General features: G+C 38.7%; 1 protein-coding gene across 6 annotated transcripts in view; it reads left to right on the top strand.

Annotated features, from left to right (window-relative positions):
• ATP9B (ATPase phospholipid transporting 9B (putative)) overlaps positions 1 to 24,567 on the top strand; it is a 122,103-nt gene that overhangs the window by 31,609 nt on the left and 65,927 nt on the right. For all 6 annotated transcript variants that reach the window (XM_079983748.1, XM_079983747.1, XM_079983751.1 and 3 more), the window contains 3 exons: positions 2,184 to 2,235; positions 14,806 to 14,900; positions 21,532 to 21,612. In XM_079983748.1, the coding sequence (XP_079839874.1) occupies positions 2,184 to 2,235; positions 14,806 to 14,900; positions 21,532 to 21,612 (228 nt within the window). The remainder of the gene's footprint in view (positions 1 to 2,183; positions 2,236 to 14,805; positions 14,901 to 21,531; positions 21,613 to 24,567) is intronic.

Genomic DNA, 24,567 nt, shown 5'->3' with positions numbered 1-24,567 from the left:
GCTTTTCTCCCAAGAAGCAGGCGTCTTTTAATTTCGTGGCTGCTGTCACCATCTGCAGTGATCATGGAGCCCAAGAAAGTAAAATCTCTCACTGCCTCCATTTCTTCCCCTTCTATTTGCCAGGAGGTGATGGGACCAGTGGCCATGATCTTCGTTTTTTTGATGTTGAGCTTCAGACCATATTTTGCGCTCTCTTCTTTTACCCTCATTAAAAGGTTCTTTAATTCCTCCTCACTTTCTGCCATCAAGGTTGTGTCATCTGCATATCTGAGGTTGTTGATATTTCTTCTGGCAATCTTAATTCCAGTTTGGGATTCATCCAGTCATAACCCTGAACAAATGATACAAGAGAACACATTTAAAATCTTGATAATGCCTTGTTATTACATAAAACTTGCAATGATCTCCTGTCCAAGGGTGATCAGGGCGATTGGGTCCACACTTGCATAGCTCCAGCAATGTTGCAGCTGGATATGCTCCCAAATAATTAATTGGAGTAAATTGTAGGGCTTATTTTGTTTATTTCATTTTAGCAAATCTAAAGTAGATGTTTTTCAACCATTGTTGTCAGTATGAAGGATTTTATAATATTAAATATTTACTTTTGTTACAAAGACAAATAATTGGAACTCATAACTGACAAATATGAGAACTTGTTTTTATTGGTATCCTGCCATTGTAATGAGGATGGTAAGATTAATTATGTCTGGTGGTGTGTGAGAGAGCTGCGTTTTTGTCAAAGCTTCAGCTTGTTAACGGGCAACAGTTTTAAAGGATAACGCTAGTAACCTGAGATGTGACTAAAAGGTTTATGTCAACATTAAAAGAGAAGTTGTAAAGATGTATAGTTAATCTATATAAAGACAGCACATCTGATTTTATGTTTGTCATTTAAGGAATGATTTATTGACTTCTGAAGTTGCCTTTTGCCTCTCCTCTCAGTTTTGCAGATAGTAGGTTCACAAGTATTGAATATACAATATAGTTCATGTTCTTCAGTAAGATTTATATTTTTTCTGTACCCTCTCTTTCCACCTTACTATATAAAAATACTTTTTGCTCAACATAGGAAGGTTCTGGACGGTTTTAGAATATGCAATAAAATGTCAGCATTTTTTAAAAAAATTCTGACAGAATGAAATGAGATTCTACACTCATTCTCATGCCATTTGCTTTTCTTAGATGTTATTTCTCTGTAGAACACTAAAGGTTTGCATTTCCCATCATTTTGTGTTTATATGTGTGTGTGTGTGTGTGTGCGCACATACTTTACAGCAGCAATGCAAGGCTATTTATTTGATCAGAGATCAAAGATTCTGTGCAGAGGGGGTTCTCAGTCTAAAATGCCTGATTCTTAAAGGCTGTTGGAGGAAAAGTGATAGCGTAAACTAGTGCTGCTGTTTTGATGTTTACTGTACTTAATGTCTTCTATTTGTAACTGTGGATCTTGTGATATGGGCAAAATGCTAACGGTGCCTTTATCCTATTTGCTAGGGACAAAATCAACCCACTGGCTTTAGCATTTTGAGAATTTAGCAAGTTAAACATAGTTTTAAAAAATGAAAAGAAGGGGAAGAGAATTGAAACACCATTGGACAATTGACATAATTATTAAGGGATATGTAGACCATAAAGTGATGGTTTAAGTTTGCTAATATTACACACACACACACACACACACAGAGAGAGAGAGAGAGAGAGAGAGAGAGAGAGAGCAGTAAAAATTAATGCCCAAATGCTATCCCCCAGCCATCCAGGTTAGAAGTGTGATTGTCAGATGGTTACTGAGCTACAGTTGTTTGCTTCAATTCATCCTAGTGCCGGACCCAGTGATGGCTTTAGAGGCAAAGGGATTTGTGTAAGCACGCTCACATCCCTTTGGCCCCCAAACTTTTCTTGTGTTGCACTTAAATAAATAAATAAATAAATACTTCATTTGAAGAACTGCTGCTTATTGAAATATTACTAGTTTGTATAAATAAAGAATGTATTTGTTGAAAACTAAGTCATTATGTTTCTGGAGCAGATTTGGGTGGGTTCAGGGGTACACAGAAGAGGGGGTAATTCTGTTCCATGAACAAAATGACTATATGGGATTCAACTCTTAGAATTAAATGCCCCCCTCTCTGTATATATACACACACATATATATAACAAACATGCTGTACTCCCCCCCCCAACAGAATCAGCGAATTCCATCTGACATGGTGTTTCTGAGAACTTCAGAAAAAACAGGTATGTTGATATTTTCTGGTATTGTTCTGTGGATGCTTTGTGAAGGATATACACTAGTGATTATAGTAACTGAAAGTTTATATTATTGCTATTTTCAAATGGATCCTCTTGGATTGATTCTGTAGTTCTGCTTTTTTTGTTTTCTTTTCTTTTTTAAGTAGATAGGAACACCTGATCTAAAATAAAAAGAATTTATACAGCTTTAGAGAGGATCATGATTCTATTTGTGTAAAAGCTATGTCTTTTGTACAAGGCAGCAAACTTGGCAGGGAGAAAATAAAACTGCTTGCCCATGTAGTCTTCCGTGAACTGATATGTAACCCCTATCACAGACAATGCACAATTTAGCTACATGTGGTGGGGTGGAGTTGCCACATCCACTCTTTGGATGCTAGCTTTTTTTCTTAGATTTAAGATGGAAGGGCCTGTGAGGCCATTATCATCTCCCCCCCCCCCAACCCATGTTGTTTGAGAGCTGATGCTCATTGTCGGTGACTGGCTGGCTTATGAACTAGTGCATGGGTAGGCAAACTGAAGCCCAGGGGCCGGCCCAATCTGCTTCTAAATCTGGCCTGAAAAAGTTTGCTGACCCCTGAACTAGTGGCTACAGGCTTTGTTGGAACTCTGCTTGACCACACTCCTTGTCTCTTCCTGGTAGGAGCTGATGTCTCCTTCATCTTGGCAATAGAGCCAGGCCTCTGTTTTAGCTCTACTACTGTGGTGGTATCCCAGCAGGAATTGGCATGTGCCCTGGTAGTTGGCAATCTTGTCCATCGGCTTAGCTTGGGACTCTTTTGTCATTTCCTCCATCTCTAGTGCATATAGATTATACAAAAGCTGGTTGTTTACTTGTGGAACTGTGCAACAGATATTGCTCATTTAGTTTGTAGTGCTCTGAATTCTAGTCTTACACTTCAGTCCTAACGCTTCCTAGGGAGTAACCCCATTAAAATCAATGGCACTTACTTCTGAGTAAATATACATAAGATTACACTGTTGGTATATTACATTGATGTGATAAATTCATATAGTAGCTGTGTTTAGATGTCATGCTGAGCCACAGTTAATTAACCTTGGCTAATAATGCTCATCCCACCCCTCTCTTCTAGTACAGCTGCGAGGAGTAGTTTAGAAGCTTTCAGTTAACCACACATAGTTGCATCATTATTTTATTTATTTTTATTTAACCAAGATTTAGACCCTGCTTAATTGACAAAAATCTCTATGAAGTTTGCACAAAGTGCAATAAGATACTCATTTAAAATACAGATCAAATCAAACCTTAAAACATTTTGACATAAAAGTTATCAAAATATGACTAAAATCAGCAATTTTTAAATGTTAAAATTGCATACATGGGTGAGCTTGCCTAAACATATATTTTTTTTAAGCAGGCGTCATCAAAACCTACAAACTGGTTAATTTTGGTATAATTAAAAGTGATTCTACAAAAATTAAAAAGAACAAAAAATTATGATAGAATTTAGTAGAATTCAAAGTGGAAGCTGAAGCTTGCATACTTCCTCCTCACCATGACTGTGCTGCAGGAGGAGGTGGTGAGTGTGTTCCTGTGTTCACTTAACAGGTAGCTATATGATATTGTTCACCTGTGGATTGTGGTGCTGGGGGGTGGGGGTTGTTATGGACCAACGTAACTACTTTTGCTTTTTATATATTCTGGGTAGTTAGTTAAGTCTTCTTAGATATGCCTTCTCAAATTAACGGCAGTGCTGAATTTATATTACTGGCTATGCCTCCAATGTTTTGTAGAAATTACAGAATTATGTTAAATACTGTAGCAGGTAACCTGAAAGAAGACCTGTTACATTTCATTAAAACTGTTACTTAGTTGTTTTGTGCATTTATACATTATAATTAATTACAGATAAGTCTTTTGTGGCTTTTTGCACAAGGATGTTTGACACTTTGAACCTCTGAAATTGCACAGAAAATGTGGTATCACTTTGGAATTCAGCTGTTCAACTCAGGTGTCACCTCCTATCTCTTTCTAAGCACTGCTACAGAATAATAAGGCTGTAATAGTTGTGGCACGTGTTCTGGAAATATCTATTATGTTTAGAAACCATACATTTTAAAACCTACCTGTCTTGAAACGAAAGAAAGTTTGGGAAATGTATTGCTACAGAGAATGACAAATGACTATAGTGAAGTTTTGCACATACGGCCAAATAAACTTTTATCTTCAGGGCATGAGTGACTGCCAACAATCTGTCCAAACTACTTTAATCTGTTCCCGTATCTCAGCTCCTATTCCAGTTTTAACATTTGATTTAACTCAGGCTAGCAATGTTTTGACACCTATCTCAAGCCACTGAATAATATCGCTTTTATGTGTTCCACTTATTTTATACATAAACTCAAGTGGAATAATAGCATTAATACAAAGTATACTAATAGTATACTTAATATGCTAATACTTAAAGAGCTGGTGTAGTGTAGTGGCCAAGACTGAGCTGAAAAGGAAAAACAATCCTTGGTTTAAAGCTTGCCCCTGTTATGAATTGCAAAGTGGTATTAGGCAAGTTAATTTTTATCAGGCTCAGCCCTTCAGCTGCACTATAGGGGTGTCTTTCACCCACATTCTAGTGATGTTGCAAGATTTACACAAGAATAAGGGCCAGAATGCAGAGGTGTGCATTTTTTTTGACTGCTGCTGGCACTTTATTAGGTATTTACTGGACCTGAGGGCCCTTGACCTTTTTTTGCGGGGGGCGAGGGACAGGGGTGGGGAGGGGTATTTTGGCAATGCAGGGACTTCCACTGTTAAGGCGGAACTGAACTCTGTGTAGAACATCACACCTTCCACTTAAATACCAACCTATATATACAATGGTTTGAATGCTGAAACACTGTATCTATTATTTATTAAATTTATATTCAGCCCTTCCGCCCAAAGAAGCCCAGGGTGTCAGTGCTAAATGAATGCTGTGTATTACTTAATAAGTATGGGTGAAATACAGCTAAATCATTTTGTCAGTACAATGAGTTCAACTTGCATAATGGAACTTTCCCCCCTCTCTTCTGCTTGCACATCCCCTAAATTTGTTCCGGAGGGGTTCCCCCAACCCCCGGAGCAGATTCGGAAAGGGCACAGAGAGAGGAGGGGAGAGTGGGAATCCAGTGATGTCCATTTGTGAACAGAACAGACTTCCATTAATACAATACGGCTGCCTCCTCTTCTTCCCTTGAGAGGCCTCCAAATTGCTCGAGAGGGTTCAATCTTTGCTTTTACTCACATATTACATGTCTTTAAAGTGGAGTTTTGTTTAGCGCTTTGTTAAGGCAAATTATTACTGGTAGCGGTGGTCTAAGAATCATTAAAGTTGTTAATGTACTTTATATGTACTTTACCGCCCAGTTTCAAATCTTCCATACCTGGGTAAGGTAATTGAGAGAGCTGTTGCTGAACAGCTTGGTAGGTTTCTGGAGGAAACATCAGCATTAGATCCATTTCAGTCCGGTTTCCGTCCTGGTTTTGGGATGGAGACGGCTCTGGTTGCCCTAACAGATGATTTCCATAGACTACTGGATCGAGGCAGGTCAGGACTGCTGATCCTTTTAGATTTGTCAGCAGCCTTTGACATGGTCGATCATGATCTTCTGGACCACCGCCTCGCAGACGTGGGGATACAGGGCATAGCCCGTAACTGGTTGTGCTCTTTTATCTCTGGTCGGGGACAGAGGGTGGCACTAGGGAGGGAAATGTCGCGCCACTCCTTGGTGTGTGGAGTGTCGCAGGGCGCAATTCTCTCCCCGATGCTTTTTAACATCTTTATGCACCCCCTTGCCCAGATTATCCGGAGCTTTGGGCTGGGCTGTCACCAATATGCTGATGACATTCAGCTCTATCTGCTGATGGATGGCCACACCGACTTGGCCCCGAACACACTGACCAGATGCTTGGAAGCTGTGGCTGGATGGTTTCGTGGGAGCCGATTAAAACTAAATCCTTCGAAGACAGAGGTCCTATGGCTAGGTCGGGATGGCATGGGGATGAGGGACCAACTCCCTTCTCTTGCGGGGGCCCAATTAGTGCCATTGCCTTCCGTTAAGAGTTTGGGTGTAATCCTTGACGCCTCCCTTTCCATGGAGGCGCAAGTTACAGCAACAGCCAAGGTGACATTTTTCCATCTTCGCCGCATCAAGCAGTTGGTCCCTTACCTTTCCTGCCCCGACCAGGCCACAGTGATCCATGCGACGGTCATCTCCAGGCTTGACTACTGTAATTCGCTCTACGCGGGGCTGCCCTTGAAGCTGTCCCAGAAACTCCAGCGGGTACAGAATGCTGCAGCGAGGCTCCTCACGGGGTCTCTGCCATGGGAGCATATTCACCCAGTGCTTTTCAAGCTGCACTGGCTCCCGGTGGAGTACAGGGTCAGATTTAAGGTGCTGCTTTTGACCTTTAAAGCCCTTCACGGCCTAGGACCCTCGTACCTACGGGACCGCCTCTCCTGGTATGCCCCACGGAGAGCCTCAAGGTCCATAATTAACAACACCCTAGTGGTCCCAGGCCCTAAGGAAGTTGGATTGGCTTCAACCAGTGCCTGGGCATTTTCAACTCTGGCTCCGGCCTGGTGGAACGCTCTGCCTCATGAGACCAGGGCCCTGCAGGATCTGATTTCTTTCCGCAGGGCCTGTAAGACAGAGTTGTTCCGCCTGGCCTTTGGCTTGGAGCCAATTTGATTCCCTCCCTCCCTCTCTTTCTTTTTTCTTTTTCTTTTCCTCCTGCAATGAGGCTACATTTTAATATTTTAATGTTACATTATTTTAATGTTGTATTTTATTTTTGTTTTTAAGTTGTAATCATTCATCTTGTTTTTGTTATTGCTTGTAAGCCGCTCTGAGCCCGGCCTTGGCTGGGGAGGGCGGGGTATAAATAAAAAAGTATTATTATTATTATTATTATTATTATTATTATTATTATTATTATATATCAGGTGAATGTATGTGCTGCACATGAGTGCTAAGAATCAATTCATCTCAGTAGTAAAGTAGGTTTGTATGAACTAAAGGAATTATGTGGGCATACTCCTGGTTTAAGAGCCTCACATAAAGCAGTTCTTAATATAGTGTTGGCCAACACAAAATTATCTGGGGACTATACAGGGAGAGTCATTGGTCTGTGATATACTGCACATTTTGCACACAAAGGTTTCTAGGTTTGGGCTGCAGCATCACCAGGTAACAATATGTCAAGTATTGCCTCTAGAGATCATGTGGCAGTAGTGGTCACAGAGATAAAAACAGTTACAAACCATTTTGAGGGTAGGAAAGTAAATAAAATGGCGGGTTAAATCTAGACTGAAAGAATAACAGAGGCCAGATATTCTGAAATACTGTTGGCAACAGTTAGTGAGATTTACAGTACAATCCTAGAATTTCCTCAGTTAAATCTCACAGAGTTCAGTGGTACTTACTTCCTAGTAAGTACACTTAGGATTTCAGCTTTCATGTAACAAGAATGCATATATTTCTCATTTCTTATGTATTTATTTACTTAGTTCTACACACAAAAACAATATTAGTGGCAGAGGCCAGATATTCTGAAATGATGTTGCCCAATATCTTCCTTCTTGGTGTAGGTTATCAAGCTCCTCCAGTCTGCTGTATTAGCGTCCATTCCTTCCTGCCCTCTTGCCATTCATAACTGCTGACTCACCTTCTCTACAAGGGCTATTTCCCATACTTGGTTATAAATTTATTTTAGTGTAAGTCCTTGGAAATCTTCCAGTGCCAAGCTATCCAAGTCCATGCTGCCACCAAGAGGAGGGATAGCTCAGATCGTAGAGCACAAGACTCTTAATTTCAGGGTTGTGGGTTCAAGCCCCACATTGGATGAAAGATTCCTACTTTGCAGGGGGGTTGGACTAGATGACCCTCATGGTGCCTTCCAATTCTGATTAGTTCCAGTATATAAATTTAAACTAGTTAGTATTATGTCTATCACAATTGTCCTGTTTTCAGTGATTCTCAAAAATGGGATATAATTTCAAAATGAATTCGTTGCTTGCGCAGGATGATTTTGCTTGCTTTAACCCTTTTGATTTTTTAAATGTTTCAAGAAAAGGAAGGTTTGGGATGTGCTTCTTCTTCTAAAGAGGATATAAATTGTATAATTAGAATTTAAGAACGTGGGCAGCTGCTTTAAATATCTCCTTTTCTCTGGATGATGCTCAGTGAATGCAAAATAATTCTGTAATGTATTTAATAAAATAAAAATTCCTAAAACGTACAGAGTCAATATAAGACCCCTAAAATATATGCAGCGTGATCAAGCTTGGATTAAAAGCATCTGTGTGCTTGTCAATAAGGAATTGTGATGAGTTCAGGGGTATCATATTGACTGTGTATTAATACATGGTATCCTATTGGACCATAAGCTGATTGTTTAGAATATAAATGATTCTGTTGATGGATCCAGTGACTGATGGCTTAAATTCCAATTAATCAATTGCTTCATCAGTTTCTTAATTCAGATCAAATATCTGCTGAGTGAACATAGTTCTTTCAGTGGTATTAGGAAAAATTAATGCTTTAGAACTAATTTTCATCAATCTCTTATAAATGTCAATATGTTTTTCCCTGTGTCCCAAGTGTGACAACATTATGGCATAAATATTTGTCATATATTACAGTTCCCTTTTACCGTAAGCTATCAAAGCTGAACTTTTCTTCTGAATATAGTAAATGAAGCTCTGTACCCCCAACATGTCAACTCAGTGGTGCTCTTCAGCTTGTCAGCTGCTTAAAATGTTCCTGCAATATAGTGATATAAATGATTTAAAATAAACTTTTGTTCTGTGTAGACATAAAACCCCGGGCTCTTAGTTTCTGACTCATAGCAAGCAGGTTGCTAATATTACAACACTTTATGACAGCTTCACATGCCTTGTTTCTCAATAACCCATCAATTAATTCTTCAGCACTTGACACAGACTCTTCATTGTGACACTTATACCAGTTGATCTTAATTTGATTGCCATTAAAACCACCCTTTCCTGACAAGTCTTGTCAATTATACAAAATAAAATCAAGTATTCATAAGAAGTCTGTAACAGGATATAGGCAAGAAGATTTAATAATTCAGTTTTGGTGAGGCTTAACTGGCATTAGTTGTAGCTAATGTTCTCATTTGTGAAAAATTTATCAGACACAACACTTGAGAGAGAATACAGACAGAATAGCTTCTATTTATACAGCCTTAGCTGCACGGTGGCAAAAAGGAGAACATGTTAGCATAATCTCATTCTTTAAAAAAAAAGTAAATCAAATCTTACTCAGTTGCATCATGTTGAAAATTTGAGGCTTTCTGAGTAATTGATTTAAAGCATCATGGTTATAGCTTTAATACAAAGAGAAAATGAGAGCATAATTTTACCCTAGGTACATAATTTTACCTTAGGTACAACACAAGACAAAACAACTATTTATCTAGTTTAGGGTTGCCCCCCTCTATTTTAATTGAAGTTTTACATATATATTCAGCTCTTCTTGTGTTTATTTGCAGCTAGTTTGTAATATTGCAAAATTATTAATTGAAGTTTTCCAAAATATTCAGCTTTTGTCTCAGCAAATCATTTATTCTTATTAATATTTAACAGTGTATCCTATCTGTGAGTTCTTAATAAAAATAATGCTTGCAACTTTCTGTTTTTCATAAGATGTTCTTTATTTCTTATACATCCTGCCTTGAGCATTAATTCCCGAGTCAAATGATTTACCCAGCTAATACTAAATAATTCTATATTTAGCAAAAACTGGATGGTCAGTCCTGCTTTAAGATAAAAATTCTGAAAGTGGAATGGGCTGGTATCTCCTAAGGATTTGACTTTTATTTTCTTAATATGACAAGGCTAGTGTAGAAATATCATCTGAAAGACTACTCCAGGGAAAGCATAAAATATGCAAATATGGAAAAGACTCCTTCAACTTGAAGGGTGACCAGCATATACCTTGAATCCCAGTTTGGGAGAAATTTGCCTTGTATAGGATCAGCTCAAGTCTCATCCATAATTTCTTTTGACAGGACTAAAATCCCAGCCCTTGTAGACCTCCCAGTCATGGCAAGATTGGCCAGAGGGAAGGGGCAGAGCATTATGCTACCTATCTCTACATCCACAAGCATTTTTTTGACAGACACATTTTTGACAGAAATTTCTGCTGTTTGTGGAGGTGGCTTCCTATTTACACCTTCTTTTCTCCATTCTTCCATTTTCTTCCCTCAATATCTTTTAGCTGCTTTGTAGCCCTGTTTATAACTCATTTTTCTGGGTTGAGTGGCAGACTTGAATTCTTCCTGTAAAAGGTAAAGGTAAAGGACCCCTGGACGGTTAAGTCCAGCCAAAGGCAACTATGGGGTTGTGGTGCACATCTGGCTTCAGGCCGAGGGAGCCAGCATGACTAAACCGCTACTGGCACATAAAGGACCGTGATGGAAATCAGAGCACATGGAAACACCATTTACCTTCCTGCTGCAGTAGTACCTATTTATTTACTTGCACTGGTGTGCTTTGGAACTGCTAGGTTCGCAGAAGCTGGGTCAGAGCAATGGGAGCTCACCTTGTCGTGCAGATTTGAACTGCCAACCTTCCAAGCAGCAAGCCCAAGAGGCTCAGGGTTTAAACCACAGTGCCATCTGTTCTCCTTATTCCTCCTGTAGTTCACACACTGGGGGGGATATCAGATGGAAGTAAACTAAGCTGCTTGGCTAGCTAGCTGCACCATGTCTCTGACTCTAGGCTAGGGTGAAGTGGAGGAATGAAAATGCACTGACACAGACTACCTACCTGCTTTTGATCAGCATGGGCAGGTCAGCTGACCACTGGAAATCTTTGGAAGGTTCATTTTGCAATGTCTTATTAATATGGGTCTTTGATCTATTAAACTTTGTAAAGGGGAAGCAACAAGGAGAGGCTGTCATGTAACTCTTGACTTTCTCTTGTAAATTCATGCATGTTTTAGTAGACAGGCTACTGATGAACTTATTTGCAAAGCCTGTGCATAATACTGGAGGATGAGAGATCAGATTGGTATTGGTAGCAGTGGTCTAGTGAGTGGATTGGGAGCACCCAATGATTATGCAACATTATTAAGTGTGTGCAGATAACATCAGTGCTTAGATAAACAGAAGTCCCATGTAAACTTCTCTGAGCTTTGAAAAGTAGAATGATTGACTGTACTAATGACAAATATAGTGGTCTCTGATGTGTTAGAGAACCCTAGATAGTCCTGAGTGACTGAGGGGTTTGACTGATTGGGTTCAGAGGATGGTTAATTCTTATTTGGATGAGGGGTGGTGCCTGTTTTTGAAGTGTATTCTGTTTTGTTTTTGTTTTTATTGTGTTATATTTTGTTTTGACCCACCCCAAGATCACCTGTAATGAGGAGTGGAATATAAGTCTTTAAAAATAGATAGAACTGAGTGTCATCTGCATACTGATGACAAAGGACTCCCATAATTCCATTTCTCCCAAGCAAAACCCAGATAAGCAGCTCAGAGGGATGCCATAGTTGATGATATCAAAAGAAATCAATACTAGACAACAATTAATGCTAGAGTCTTAATATCTTCCAATTTTCACCAATTATGCAACATTTAAGTGGGACATCTAGAGATGTACAGTCAAAAAAATATTGGTTTGGAACTTCAATTTTTTCCCCATCTAGTTTATTTCTGTATTGGATCCTTTATGTTAAAAATCAAACTAAAAATTAATCCCTTGTAGTCATAGAGAAAAGTTTGAAAGTGTGGTTCCAATAAGGTGATGAGATTAGAAACAAGGAAATAGGTATAAATATAATTATTTTCACCTCTCATTTCTAAAGTTTAAGAAATTGTTTATTTGTCATAGCTGTGGATGACTGCAGTTTCAGTTTGGCAAGCGGTATGCAAACTATGACCTGGTTCGCATATAACACTATCAGACCATGCCTTAGCAAGAACAAGCAAACATGAGTTCTCAAAGGGAAGATATTTGCTCTTTCTCTTTGCCTGCCTGCCTATGCGTCTGTGAGCTAAGCCATGGTTTGTTTTAGCGTTACATCTGAATCCAGGCTTGTTGTTTTGTTTTGTTTAGCTCCAGGCAAATCATGAGATGTAGTCAAGGTTTGTTCTATGGCTTACAGCTCATGGTTTCTTAAACCATGAGCCCAGGTTCAAATGTAACCATGGCTTGGCTTCTAGCAATGTGAATACAGCAGAACTGCAGGAGGGACAAAATGACCATGAGCTTCTTTTTTCCAGGAACCTGCATATTTGCTCCTTCATGCCAAGCCATTGTTTGGCTTAACATCATGTGTGAACTCAGCCTATGTAAATTATTAATAAAGTATTCAAATTAACTGCAGTTAGTTATTTCTTATGTGTTCTTGCCTGTTTAATTTTTATCCTTTTGAACTTTCATTATCCAAACTTAAGAATTAGTATGTCTTGGTACATTGAAAAGTCTTGCCAATAGTGCTAAAGAATTATTTCAAAATGCCTGGATAGGAGGACGTTTTATTGTTTAGGTTTTGCTGTAGTGATCACTATTGAAAGCTGACTTGGCACAAAGCAGTCTCTTTTTCTGGATAAAAGGGAAACGGACTATGAGATAAGTTATTGATGAAATTAACTGCTGAAGTGGAGAGGAAATGCAGCTGGCCAATACATGTCATAGTGTGAGCTCTATTAAATGAATATATGTGCAGTCAACCATTCACAGGAGCCACACTGGTCTTGAACTGCATTGATCTATAGTATAATTCTAAATGAAATTGATGGATGAGAGCAGCCATTGACAGGAAGGGTAAAGAGAACCATGAAATGTCTTGTATAGGGAAAGTATGATGGAAAATAGACTGTTGATTAGAGTGTACTATAGGAGTGTGGCATTCTCACGTTGTCTTATGCTTATTTACAGTGTTTTCAATTTCAATAGCTATGTCTGAAAAATGCTTACTATATTTTCCAGAAGTAGTTAATTATTTTATACAGACCTTGGCCCATCTTTTAGGACATGTGTAGTTTTCAGCTGTGAACCAAAGTTTTGTATAGCATTGTTTGAAATTTAGTACTTTATGAAAGTGTCTTTTTTTAAAAAAAAAAAGTTATATTTCTTACATGTTTTATAAAATAGTGTAGACATTGGACATCTGTAAGTTCTTCTGAGAGAGTATTGTGTGAAATTCCACCTTTAGGTTAGTTATAATTTCAGGTGCCTTCAGTCTTAAATTGCTGGTTTAGTTAGATTTTACTTGCATCAGGGACTTTTGAGTATGGCACCAAAAATGTATTGATTTAATCTCGTTCTTGAACACACCATTCTTAATTCCATCATTCCCCATTATTTCTGAGAAATTGACACTTGAATCAGGCTACAAGTGAGCATTTACTTGGCAATGTAAAATGATTCAAGCCTCATAAGGGAAGATGTATTTTTGCCAGTGCACATTTTGGGCAGCAATTTCCCAAGATGAAACTAGAGTTGACTACTAGGATTATTACACAATAGATTTGTGTTTTTGATATAGTCTGTTTCCTGTAGCAGGATTGACCAGCTGGTAGCCCACTGGATCTAGCCTGTGGCTGCCAGTGGCTCACCCAATTGCCCAAGCACACAGAGTCAGTTTGTGCTGGTCATCCCTAGTTCATTTAATATGTAGCTAGTACATGAAGAATGAAAATTTTCCCCTTAAGTTTTTTTGCTGGTTGGTCCTTATATTGGAAAACTGATTTTCTAGAAAAACCTTGGCTGATACATTCTCTACTAAGTTAAACAGGAGTCCACAAATGGGTTCACCTGGAGTGAGTCTATGTATTAATAAAAGCACAAAGTGAGAGATGAGTATGTTCGTCTTTGACCTTACCATGGGCTTCAGAGTGCTCAGGCTTCAAAGAGATTCTTCTGCTTCAGAGTGCTTCAAAAGCCCAGTGCGAATGCAAGCCCCACAAGCTCTGAAAAAAAGGCGGTAAGCTCATGCCTATAGTGCCACTGGAGTGTGAAAGCAGTGACTTCAAGAAGTAGACTTCTGAAGGCAGTAGCTTCTCTATCACACTGCTCTTCAACTGGTGGGTTGTGATGTGATCTGAGGTGGGTCATAGCAGGAGCACTATCACCAAACAAATATATGGCAAAAGATTAAGAAATGGGTGCCTAAATGCATGTTTGGGTTTAAAGTGGGTCCTGGGTCTGAAAGGGTTGAAGATGCGTGGTCTAGCACAACTGCAGGGACAACACTTTGCCCCTCTCTCTTGAGTTGAAGGAAGAGCAGGGGAAGCCATATAGTTTCGCTGGCTACCAAGGCAAGTAAGATGTGAGAATCCTAAAATGTTAACTTTGTGAAGTTTAAAAAGGTTCAGGAAACTCAAGAAAAACTTTGCATACACATGCCTTTGGCTCTTGCACTGTGTCTATAGGAATCTTCCTGTTTGTTTCCCTGTGCCCTACTAGAATTAAGAACATTGTTGTAAGACATTTCAAAAGCAACGCTTCCATAGTTTATGTCCATTTCCATTTTAATGGGATCTAAAACATCTGTCATGTTTTTTGTTTCTTTTGCATTTTTAAGGTTCATGTTTTATCCGAACTGATCAGCTAGATGGTGAAACAGACTGGAAACTAAAAGTTGCTGTTAGTTGCACACAGAGATTGCCAGCTTTAGGGGTAAGCATTGTAGTTATACATTTCACTTATTTCACTGTGCCTTATGCAGATACATGTTATGAAGAAGTTGTGTTTAAAATTTCCAGATCAAAAAATTGTATGTGCATAACACTGACTTTCCGTAAACAGTAAGTATATATAAAATCAGAAGACACTAAAGTTGGAGTAGCAGCATTTACTGGAGACCCACTAATTATATTCTCTGTTACTGTATGGCCGTGTAATTAAATTTAAAGTGGTGCTTAAGGAAATATGACAAGAATTATTGTTTTAATATTGTCAGTGTATTAAACATGCTTACAGTATTTATTGAAAGGTGGTCTTTCAAAGAGAAAATGTAGAATTGGTATATACAAGCTGTTGTTTTCTAATGGTTTGCTTACTTGTATTTTTTTGTTTTTATAAATAGTGGCTGTTCATAATTATGGTTGTAAGGCACCTCAAGCATGGAATGAGTAGAATATAAATATTTTAATTTCAAACTGTACAAGTTGTTACATGTTATCCTAGGGATATCTGATTTGTTTCTCAGGCAGCATCCCTGCCATGCTTCATAGCTGAATGATTTTGAAATTGGAAGAAGTTTCAAAAGCAGTTCTTAAGGTGAAATGAGGAATGAGTTCAAAGGGAAAAACTTAAAATCCCGCTAGACATGTGCAAGCCTAAGACAACAATTTGGATTTTAGCTACAGTGTGTGTTGGTCCTGAAATACAGAATATGTACCATAAAGCTGGAAACATCTGGCTAAATGAAAGTAGGGACTTCAGTGGCTATTTCCAGTTAGTTGTGACATTACTCTAACAGAAAATAACTTAGAGCATTCTTATTTACCTTCTGTAACCTGACAGCTATAGTCACCCAGGTGTGCCTTCAAACAAGATAAACTAAGGTCTGCTCTATTCACCTGTGTGATGAAATCCACAGTTGAAATTAACAAATTAGATTAAGGCTGAAATTATAAGCACACTCACTAAGAAGTAAATTACATTGAAAACAGTGAGACTCCATTTTGAATAAAATATGCATCAGTTTGTGCTGAAAATATAGTTTTTAAATTTTTTTAAAGTGTGATGTATTTGCTACTTTGAGTTTCTGCTTTTTATTTAGTGTGAAAGAATAGTATTGCCGCTTAACCCAGTAAATAGTAAATGCATTTCTGAGGTTTATTTCTGAAATAAAACCAATAATGTGCAGCTATGGTGATGCTGCTATTTGTTTGAAACTCATATTTGTTTGAAATATATGCAGTAGCTTGAATCCAAAGGATTTTTGTTCTTTGGAATATCTACCCTTTCTGGAGTTACTGCTATTGTAGAAACTATGGGAGCCATGTTTACAGCATTCATTTGGTAGGGTCACTTTACATAATCAGGTATATGTGAGTACAGTCATGCTGCAAATATAAGAGCTGCAAATACCTCAGAGACAATTTGTCACGGGAATCGCCAAAATTTGTTAAATGACCTTAGAGGGTAATTTGTGTGGGAGAATGGAATAATGGCAGAAAGTGAACCCCCCTCTCTCTGTTTTGCACATCACATTGTGTCTGTGACTGAGAGAGATGCTGCAGTCCTGAACAGCATCTATGGTACCAAATAACTGAGTCAGGAGAAGGGCAGCTGAGTTGATTTTCTTAAAACAAAGATACTTAAAAGCTCTCAAATTGTGTATTTTTAACTAAATCCTATTATATGAAATATTTCAAAATCCTTGCCACCAAAGTTCATGTGAGTCATATATATTTAATAATGTATAACCCCCAGTGCTCATGCACACACACAAAGTGTGATTGTATGATTCCTTGGTTAGCATGTAAGCAAATGAATTGCATTTTGCTGAGGATGGGCTGATTCAGTTTTACAGTAATTCTTGAATGCCACCTGCTGGGCTGCTTCTAAAATGGCTGAGGAGATGCTTCATGTTTTCACCTCTGCTACAGTCCACACTCGCTGCAGTCATTGCAGCTTTGCCTGTTTAAGATCTAATCCTACTGCCACTGTCTCCTGCTGTCCACAGAACATAAAATATTCAGGTATTAGAGAAATCAGTAATTCTGTAAAAGTTTTTGCAAGGCATTTTTTAATCTTTCACCCTCTATGTAGGATTGATGAGAGACAGTAGCAGTTGCTGCCTACTGTCTCCACTGAAATAGCAAGCAAAAGTATAGATGTCCGAGAGCTTTTTCAAGTACACATGTCCTCCTATATACAAGATAAATCTTATTTAATTCTGTGCTTCAACAACTCCAGTGACCTAGTCCTTAGGGAAGCACTTGACTAACCAATTCCAAATGCTTACTCATGATTTTGAGAACAGAGAGTGCCCCCACCCCTTAATGGAGAAGTGATCAAAATTAGGAAGTGGGTTTTCCAAGTCAGAAAGCTTAACTTTCAGGAAATGTTTAACGCTCAGCAACGCGGTTTAATTTGGACTCAGGTACATTCTTAATGCCACTAACAAGGATTCAGCCCTGACCTCTGGGATAACATATGAGGTTACTAATATAGAGGTCATAAATCTTGTAAAAGTCAAGCTTTCATTGAATAAATGGGTTAAACAAGACTAGTTCTAAGTAGTCATGAGTCACGTAAAAAAAAAGAAAAAAGGATACAGCTACATGTGCCCTAAAAGTATTGGGAAATTGCATTCCTTTTAATATTAAAAGTAGTAGTTAAAGGAAAAGAAACAGAGCATGCATAGATGTAGACTAAGCAATATAGTCATGTAGTTAACATACACTGTCCATAACTGTCACTCATTTTGATTTCTGTAGTTATCCGATGTAAAGGATTGTATCTTGTGTTGTCATGGGCTGTCAGTTCCATCATCAATGTAGGACTGTAACCTTATCCACAGTGACACCCAGAATAAATAAACCGGTAAACCTTTAGAGCTTTCTTAAAGAACAGATGACACCACCAAAGATGATCAGTACAGATTTTGTTGTCTTCCAAAACCACTTAATGTGATCAGAGAATTAAAATTTCAACAAGTCATTTAATGATGGCTGAGCTGTAAGAACTGTAACACCCAGGTTAGGTTTCTTGGTTTCATAGTCATATGTGGGATAGTGTCTTTCTGCACTGTGCATATTCTGGGATATTCTTCTCTGGCTTAAATGATCACGGAAATTTATTAGCAGCAATGAGGTCACTGTAATTTTCAATAAATGGTGACTTGCTGATTTATATCAAAAGATCCATACAGCAGTAAACAATACCATTTACATTTAATTAGTTTTATTGAACCAGAGGCAATTTTATTTGTAATGAACTGCATGTTATGATTAAGGATGTATTTTAATGATCTTTAAGTAAGGTGAACAAATGTTGCCCTTGACCTAATAGAGGAGGTTTTTCTACATTATTGATAACTCTAGAGTGATTTCTAAATTATTATTGTGAACTGTAGAGGAAAACATTGTCATTATTGTGCCATCATTTAGTTCTTTCATGACTTATGCAAACAATTAGATGCATCCTTACAAAATGCTTCCCTGTAAGTTAGACAGAGATGTTCAGCTAAACAACCTCTCTCTAATAATTGTTTAAATCTTATATTTCCATGATACAATGTGTTGTAAGTCCCCTTACTTTTAACTTACATTTGGAAATTCAAATGGTCTTAATTTTCTCTTGTCTAAAAACATGTGACAGTGTATGAGAATCAATAAGTTTAGAAACATTATTGTTTTAGTTTTAGTTTAAAAATAAATTGCATGGTGGCAGAGGTATAGAATCAACAATAAACAATTACTCTCTCATTGGATTATTTAAAATACAGTCTGTACTAATTTTGAAGTTTGTCATGGAGACTTTGGGCATATCATTTTTTCATGATATATAACTATCTCTTTCCTTTCTTTTGAGACAGTTTAGATGTGATGGCTATGCTATTTCAAGGAAAACGGCAAATGTTAAAGTGATCTAGTTTGTTCACAGCTTAACCATTTCTGCAAAGCATGGAGAGTATGTAAAGTAAAAAAAAAACTTTCGTGCTTGGCTCACTTCATTAATAGTTTTTATTGTATTACAAGTATGTGTGTGGTATTAGTTTTCTGCTGTACTGAGACTCTTATTTTTCTGTGCACAATAAAGCACATAATAGCCTGGATTATCTAAATTGTAGGTGATAACAGATTGAGAAGAACTGAATGATGAAGATATAGGACACCACATGTGTATTAGTTTCATATGAATTATTTCTCAAGAGGCTGATGAAAACTAACTTAGAAGAACAAAAATGCACTGAATGGAAGTTTGTGTGAAAGCTTACAATAAATGGTTGATGATTTAGCATAAAAACAGATGATTTGTAATGGAAGATGTTGAAATCTGATTTGCTCTCTTAAAATATGAATAAAATATATGAGCAAGCATAAATAATTCAGCAGAATGTGAAGAAGAAGCTATGGTTAGAGTTGCATTCTTTTAAAACTAAATGGAAACATCCTGATAAATTTACTTGTTGATTATGTTAGGAACTTTTGCTTGCTTTTCTTTAAAAATGTATATAGAGAACTATATTTAATAGTCATAATCACCTTTAATCTAACAGTTATGCCTGATAGAAAATACGTGTGCTTACCTGTGCTTAGTTTTTACTGCTGATACTTTTCAAATATCCACATGTACACCTGATCCAAACATCCCTGAGCATAGCTATGCTTTTTCAACTCACACAGTTAAAAGGATGATGGGGAGGCAGGAACTGCCTGCACTTGAGGCCCCCCAACTACGAAAGGAGTGTTTGCATGCTCACAAACACAACATAAGGCTATGCACCTTACATTTCAATTGTTGCTCTTTGGATCAGCACTCTTTTTTATTATGAAGATTAATCATGTGCAGTGGGGACTTCTATGCATTGAAACTGGTTCCTATGTTAAAATTACTACTTGCCTGGACCAAAGGATGCAGTCAGTGGCCATTTACTGTGGTGGACATACAGCCACTTGGAAAGTGAAACATTCTCCATATTGTTTGCTTATGCAATGAGGAGAAATTTGAATACATCCTTTTAAACATAAATTTATTGGTTTTTCAACAAAGTGAATACAAAATTCCCCCATACATATACTCCTTGCCCATTGCTCCCCGTGAAACAAAGTGTTACAGGAAAACATGCCAGAGTTGTAGTTGTGATTCCAGTGGGTGCCATTGTATGTGATGTTACTTGAATACATTAATCTGAGTAGATTGGTTTCTGGGTTTTTTTTAAAAAAGGGGGGGATATTTGGCAATAATAGACAGTAATGCTGTCTATGCTGATATACAAATTCACAACAGTATCTCCCACAAATAATTATAACATCAAAGTTCATAATATAAGAACTACTGTTCCTGAGATACACACCCCAGTGTGGAAATGTTCAAGATGCCTAGATGACACTGAGGATATATAACTGAATAACCACAGAAATTACAAAGGTGGATAAGATCACCATATGGACAGGGAAAATTCCATAGACAACATATGCACCAAGGGAAACCATGAAGTGAGAAACTACTGTGAGCCAGTGGAATCTGAGTCTCATTTTGTAAACATTTTGTATATGGGTACAAGTATGTATTATTATTTTACTCTATATTGTACAGCTATTCAAAACATATGCCTGCATAAATTGCTGCTTTCCTCTATAAAACAGTGACTTCCAAGTATCTTGAAGAGGAAAAATATGCATATTGTATCTCTAGTGGCATTATATTTCTTGTACTTGAGTTTAGAAAGCAGAAGCAAGCTAGACTATGTATATTCATCAGTTAGTATCTCCAGATTGTCATTTACCTTTTGATCTCCATCTGTGAAAAGAAAAATGTTTAAAAGTTTTATAGGGATTAAGGTCTAGGCATGTGCTGTTAAACACTTTTTAATATACCTTTATCTGTGAGCAATTAATTAAGTATTGGTTTTAGCCCAAGAAAACATAAATGCCCAACAAATAATCATTTCCCTGTGCATAATCTCAAGTAATGTCTAGTACACAGAGAGGGAAATTTTGTGCTATAAATTGTAATGTTGTGGTATGCTGCTTCTGCGCATGTACAGTGAGATGGAGAGGGAAGAGCGCAACAGCGCAGTACTGATCCCTATAAGATACCTATGGGGAAGAATATTGAATTGTCTCTGTCCAACTGATATGATTCTCTTTAAGCCAGTGAATACATCCATTAGCAGAAGTGGGATTCTCTGTCAGCAGTGCTGGAATCTCCTCTGAAGGCTTGAGGGACCCTTTGTTGTAGTCTCCCCTTTCCACTGACATATGCCTCTTCAAAAGCCCTTCCATCTCCTGAGAAACACCATTAGATATAACCAATTACATACATAATTTTATTTGTATGCCGCCTTTCCACAGTTCAAACCATGCTTAAGGTGGCTTACGGCATGGAAAAAATACATAGCTACAACATAACAAATGTAGTCATAAACTACATTAAACATCAAAAAATACAAAGACATACTGAATAATTTACACATAAATCACAACAAAATCTAAAATAAATATACAAAAAAACCAACAGCTCTCCAACATCCGTAATAATACCCAAGTCCCAATTAACCAATTAGCCTTATTGCTGAAGCTATTAGTGGCATTTTGATACATGGATATTTCAAAATTATCTGTTCTAGGATCTTTTTTCAATCAATGCATATGTTTATGCTCAGAAGCCACAAATGGATATTCACAGCTTTGAAGGTACCTTTACACGGGTAAGCAATAATTATTACTATATCACTTTGTCCCAAGTATGTAATATATTAAAAGAAAATGATACTTAATGCAAGTTAGCTTTGAAATTCTTGAACTGTATTTTACTAAGTGTTTTCAAGAAAGAGAATGACCAGTTAAGGTGCTATTCCACACTTCTCAGAAGGCATTTATCAACCATAGAGATGAGGATTATGCAATGTACCACCTAGAAATCAATACAGAGTGGCATTTGCAAGTCCAGAGTTGTTTAGAACTTTGTATGTAAGCAAAAAGATCTTAAAATTGGCTTGGTGACTAATAGGAAGTCTGCTAAGGTGCCTAATAGGCACTGCTAAGATATCTTCCCCTTCATGGATCACTGCCTAGCCGTGGCGAGGGGGCTTGAATAACTCAGAGAAGCTATGAGCTATGCCGTGCAGGGCCACCCAAGATGGACAGGTCATAGTGGAGAGTTTTGACCAAACGTGATCCACCTGGAGCAGGAACCGGCAAGATGGAGAAACTCTATACAGTCAGGAAAAACAAGACCTGGAGGGGACTGTGGCTCAGATCATCAGCTTCTTATAGCAAAATGGATGTCTCGTACACCCCAGGTAGTGTGGTTCCTGACCTTGAGCCAGACATCCTGGAGAGTGAAGTCAAATGGGCCTTAGAAAGCACTGCTAATAACAAAGCCAGTGGAAGTGATGATATTCCAGCTGAACTATTTAAAATTTTAAACGATGATGCTGTCAAGGTGCTACACTCAATGTGCCAGCAAATTTGGAAAACTCAGCAGTGGCCAGAGGATTGGAGAAGATCACATCCCTATCCCAAAGAAGGGCAGTGCCAAAGAATGCTCCAACTACCGCACAATTGCACTCATTTCACACGCTAGCAGGGTTATGCTTAAAATTCTACAAGGCAGGCTTAAGCAGTATGTGGACCGAGAACTCCCAGAAGTGCAAGCTGGATTTCGAAGGGGCAGAGGAACCAGAGACCAAATTGCAAACATGCGCTGGATTATGGAGAAAGCTAGAGAGTTCCAGAAAGACATCTACTTCTGCTTCATTGACTATGCAAAAGCCTTTGACTGTGTCGACCACAGCAAACTATGGCAAGTTCTTAAAGAAATGGGAGTGCCTGATCACCTCATCTGTCTCCTGAGAAATCTCTATGTGGGACAAGAAGCTACAGTTAGAACTGGATATGGAACAACTGATTGGTTCAAAATTGGGAAAGGAGTACGGCAAGGCTGCATATTGTCTCCCTGCTTATTTAACTTATATGCAGAATTCATCATGCGAAAGGCTGGGCTGGATGAATCCCAAGCTGGAATTAAGATTGCCGGAAGAAATATCAACAACCTCAGATATGCAGATGACACAACCTTGATGGCAGAAAGTGAGGAGGAATTAAATAACCTTTTAAAGAGGGTGAAAGAGGAGAGCGCAAAATATGGTCTGAAACTCAACATCAAAAAAAACGAAGATCATGGCCACTGGTCCCATCACCTCCTGGCAAATAGAAGGGGAAGAAATGGAGGCAGTGAGAGATTTTACTTTCTTGGGCTCCATGATCACTGCAGATGATGACAGCAGTCACGAAATTAAAAGACGCCTGCTCCTTGGGAGAAAGGCGATGGCAAACCTAGACAGCACCCTAAAAAGCAGAGACATCACCTTGCCAACAAAGGTCCGTATAGTCAAAGCCATGGTTTTCCCAGTAGTGATGTATGGAAGTGAGAGCTGGACCATAAAGAAGGCTGACTGCCGAAGAATTGATGCTTTTGAATTATGGTGCTGGAGGAGGCTCTTGAGAGTCCTTTGGACTGCAAGAAGATCAAACCTATCCATTCTTAAGGAAATCAGCCCTGAGTGCTCACTGGAAGGGCAGATCGTGAAGCTGAGGCTCCAATACTTTGGCCACCTCATGCGAAGAGAAGACTCTCTGGAAAAGACCCTGATGTTGGGAAAGATGGAGGGCACAAGGAGAAGGGGACGACAGAGGACAAGATGGCTGGATGGTGTTCTCGAAGCTACAAACATGAGCCTGACCAAACTGCGGGAGCCTGACCAAACTGCGGGAGGCTGTGGAAGACAGGGGTGCCTGGCGTGCTTTGGTCCATGGGGTCACGAAGAGTCGGACACGACTAAACGACTAAACAACAAGAAGATATCTTAGCAGTGATGTGATATGGATCCAGTGAAAAAAACCAGTCATCACCACTCATCACAGCATTTTCCAAATTTGGGTCTAAACATGAGTTCACAGTGGCCAAGCTATTTCTGTCCAGGAAAGGGAACAATTACTGAATTTATATCCTGCCCTTCCTACCAAAGGACCCCAGGGCAGGAAGCTGACATACCATCCAAAGCTGTTGATAGGCACCCTTTACTGCAGAAGTCCTCCATTGACAAAGATGGCTCCAAAAGCACTCCTAATCCTCAAGGGGCGCGGGTGGCACTGTGGCCTAAACCACTGACCCTTTTGCTGAATCGAAGGTCAGCAGTTTGAATCCGTACAACAGGATGAAGCTCCCGTTACTCTGTCCCAGCTTTTGCCAGCCTGGTAGTTCGAAAGCATGCCAGTGCAAGTAGATAAATAGGTGCTGTGGTGGGAAGGTAAACACAGTTTCTGTGCGCTCTGGCACTCGTCACAGTTCTCCATGAGCCAGAAGCGGATTGGTCATGCAGGTCACACGACCCGGGAAGCTGTCTGTGGACAAACGCTGGCTCCCTCGGCCTGAAGCGAGATGAGCGCCGCACCCCATAGTCGCCTTTGACTGGACTTAACTGTCTAGGGGTCCTTTACCTTTAAAGGTAAAAGGTAAAGGTACCCCTGCCCGATTTGAAACTATATTATGAGGCATCATGTCTTTGCTGGGTGAAAGAGTGGATTAAATTAGAGAATAACGAATTGTTGGATCTAGAGGGGTTCGACAATAGATTTGGATGGCACGCCTATTTATGGCA

This window comes from Podarcis cretensis (assembly GCF_951804945.1).
Source record: "Podarcis cretensis genome assembly, chromosome: 7".
Classification (NCBI taxonomy): domain Eukaryota; kingdom Metazoa; phylum Chordata; class Lepidosauria; order Squamata; family Lacertidae; genus Podarcis; species Podarcis cretensis.
This window is presented reverse-complemented; position numbering and strand designations above follow the sequence as displayed.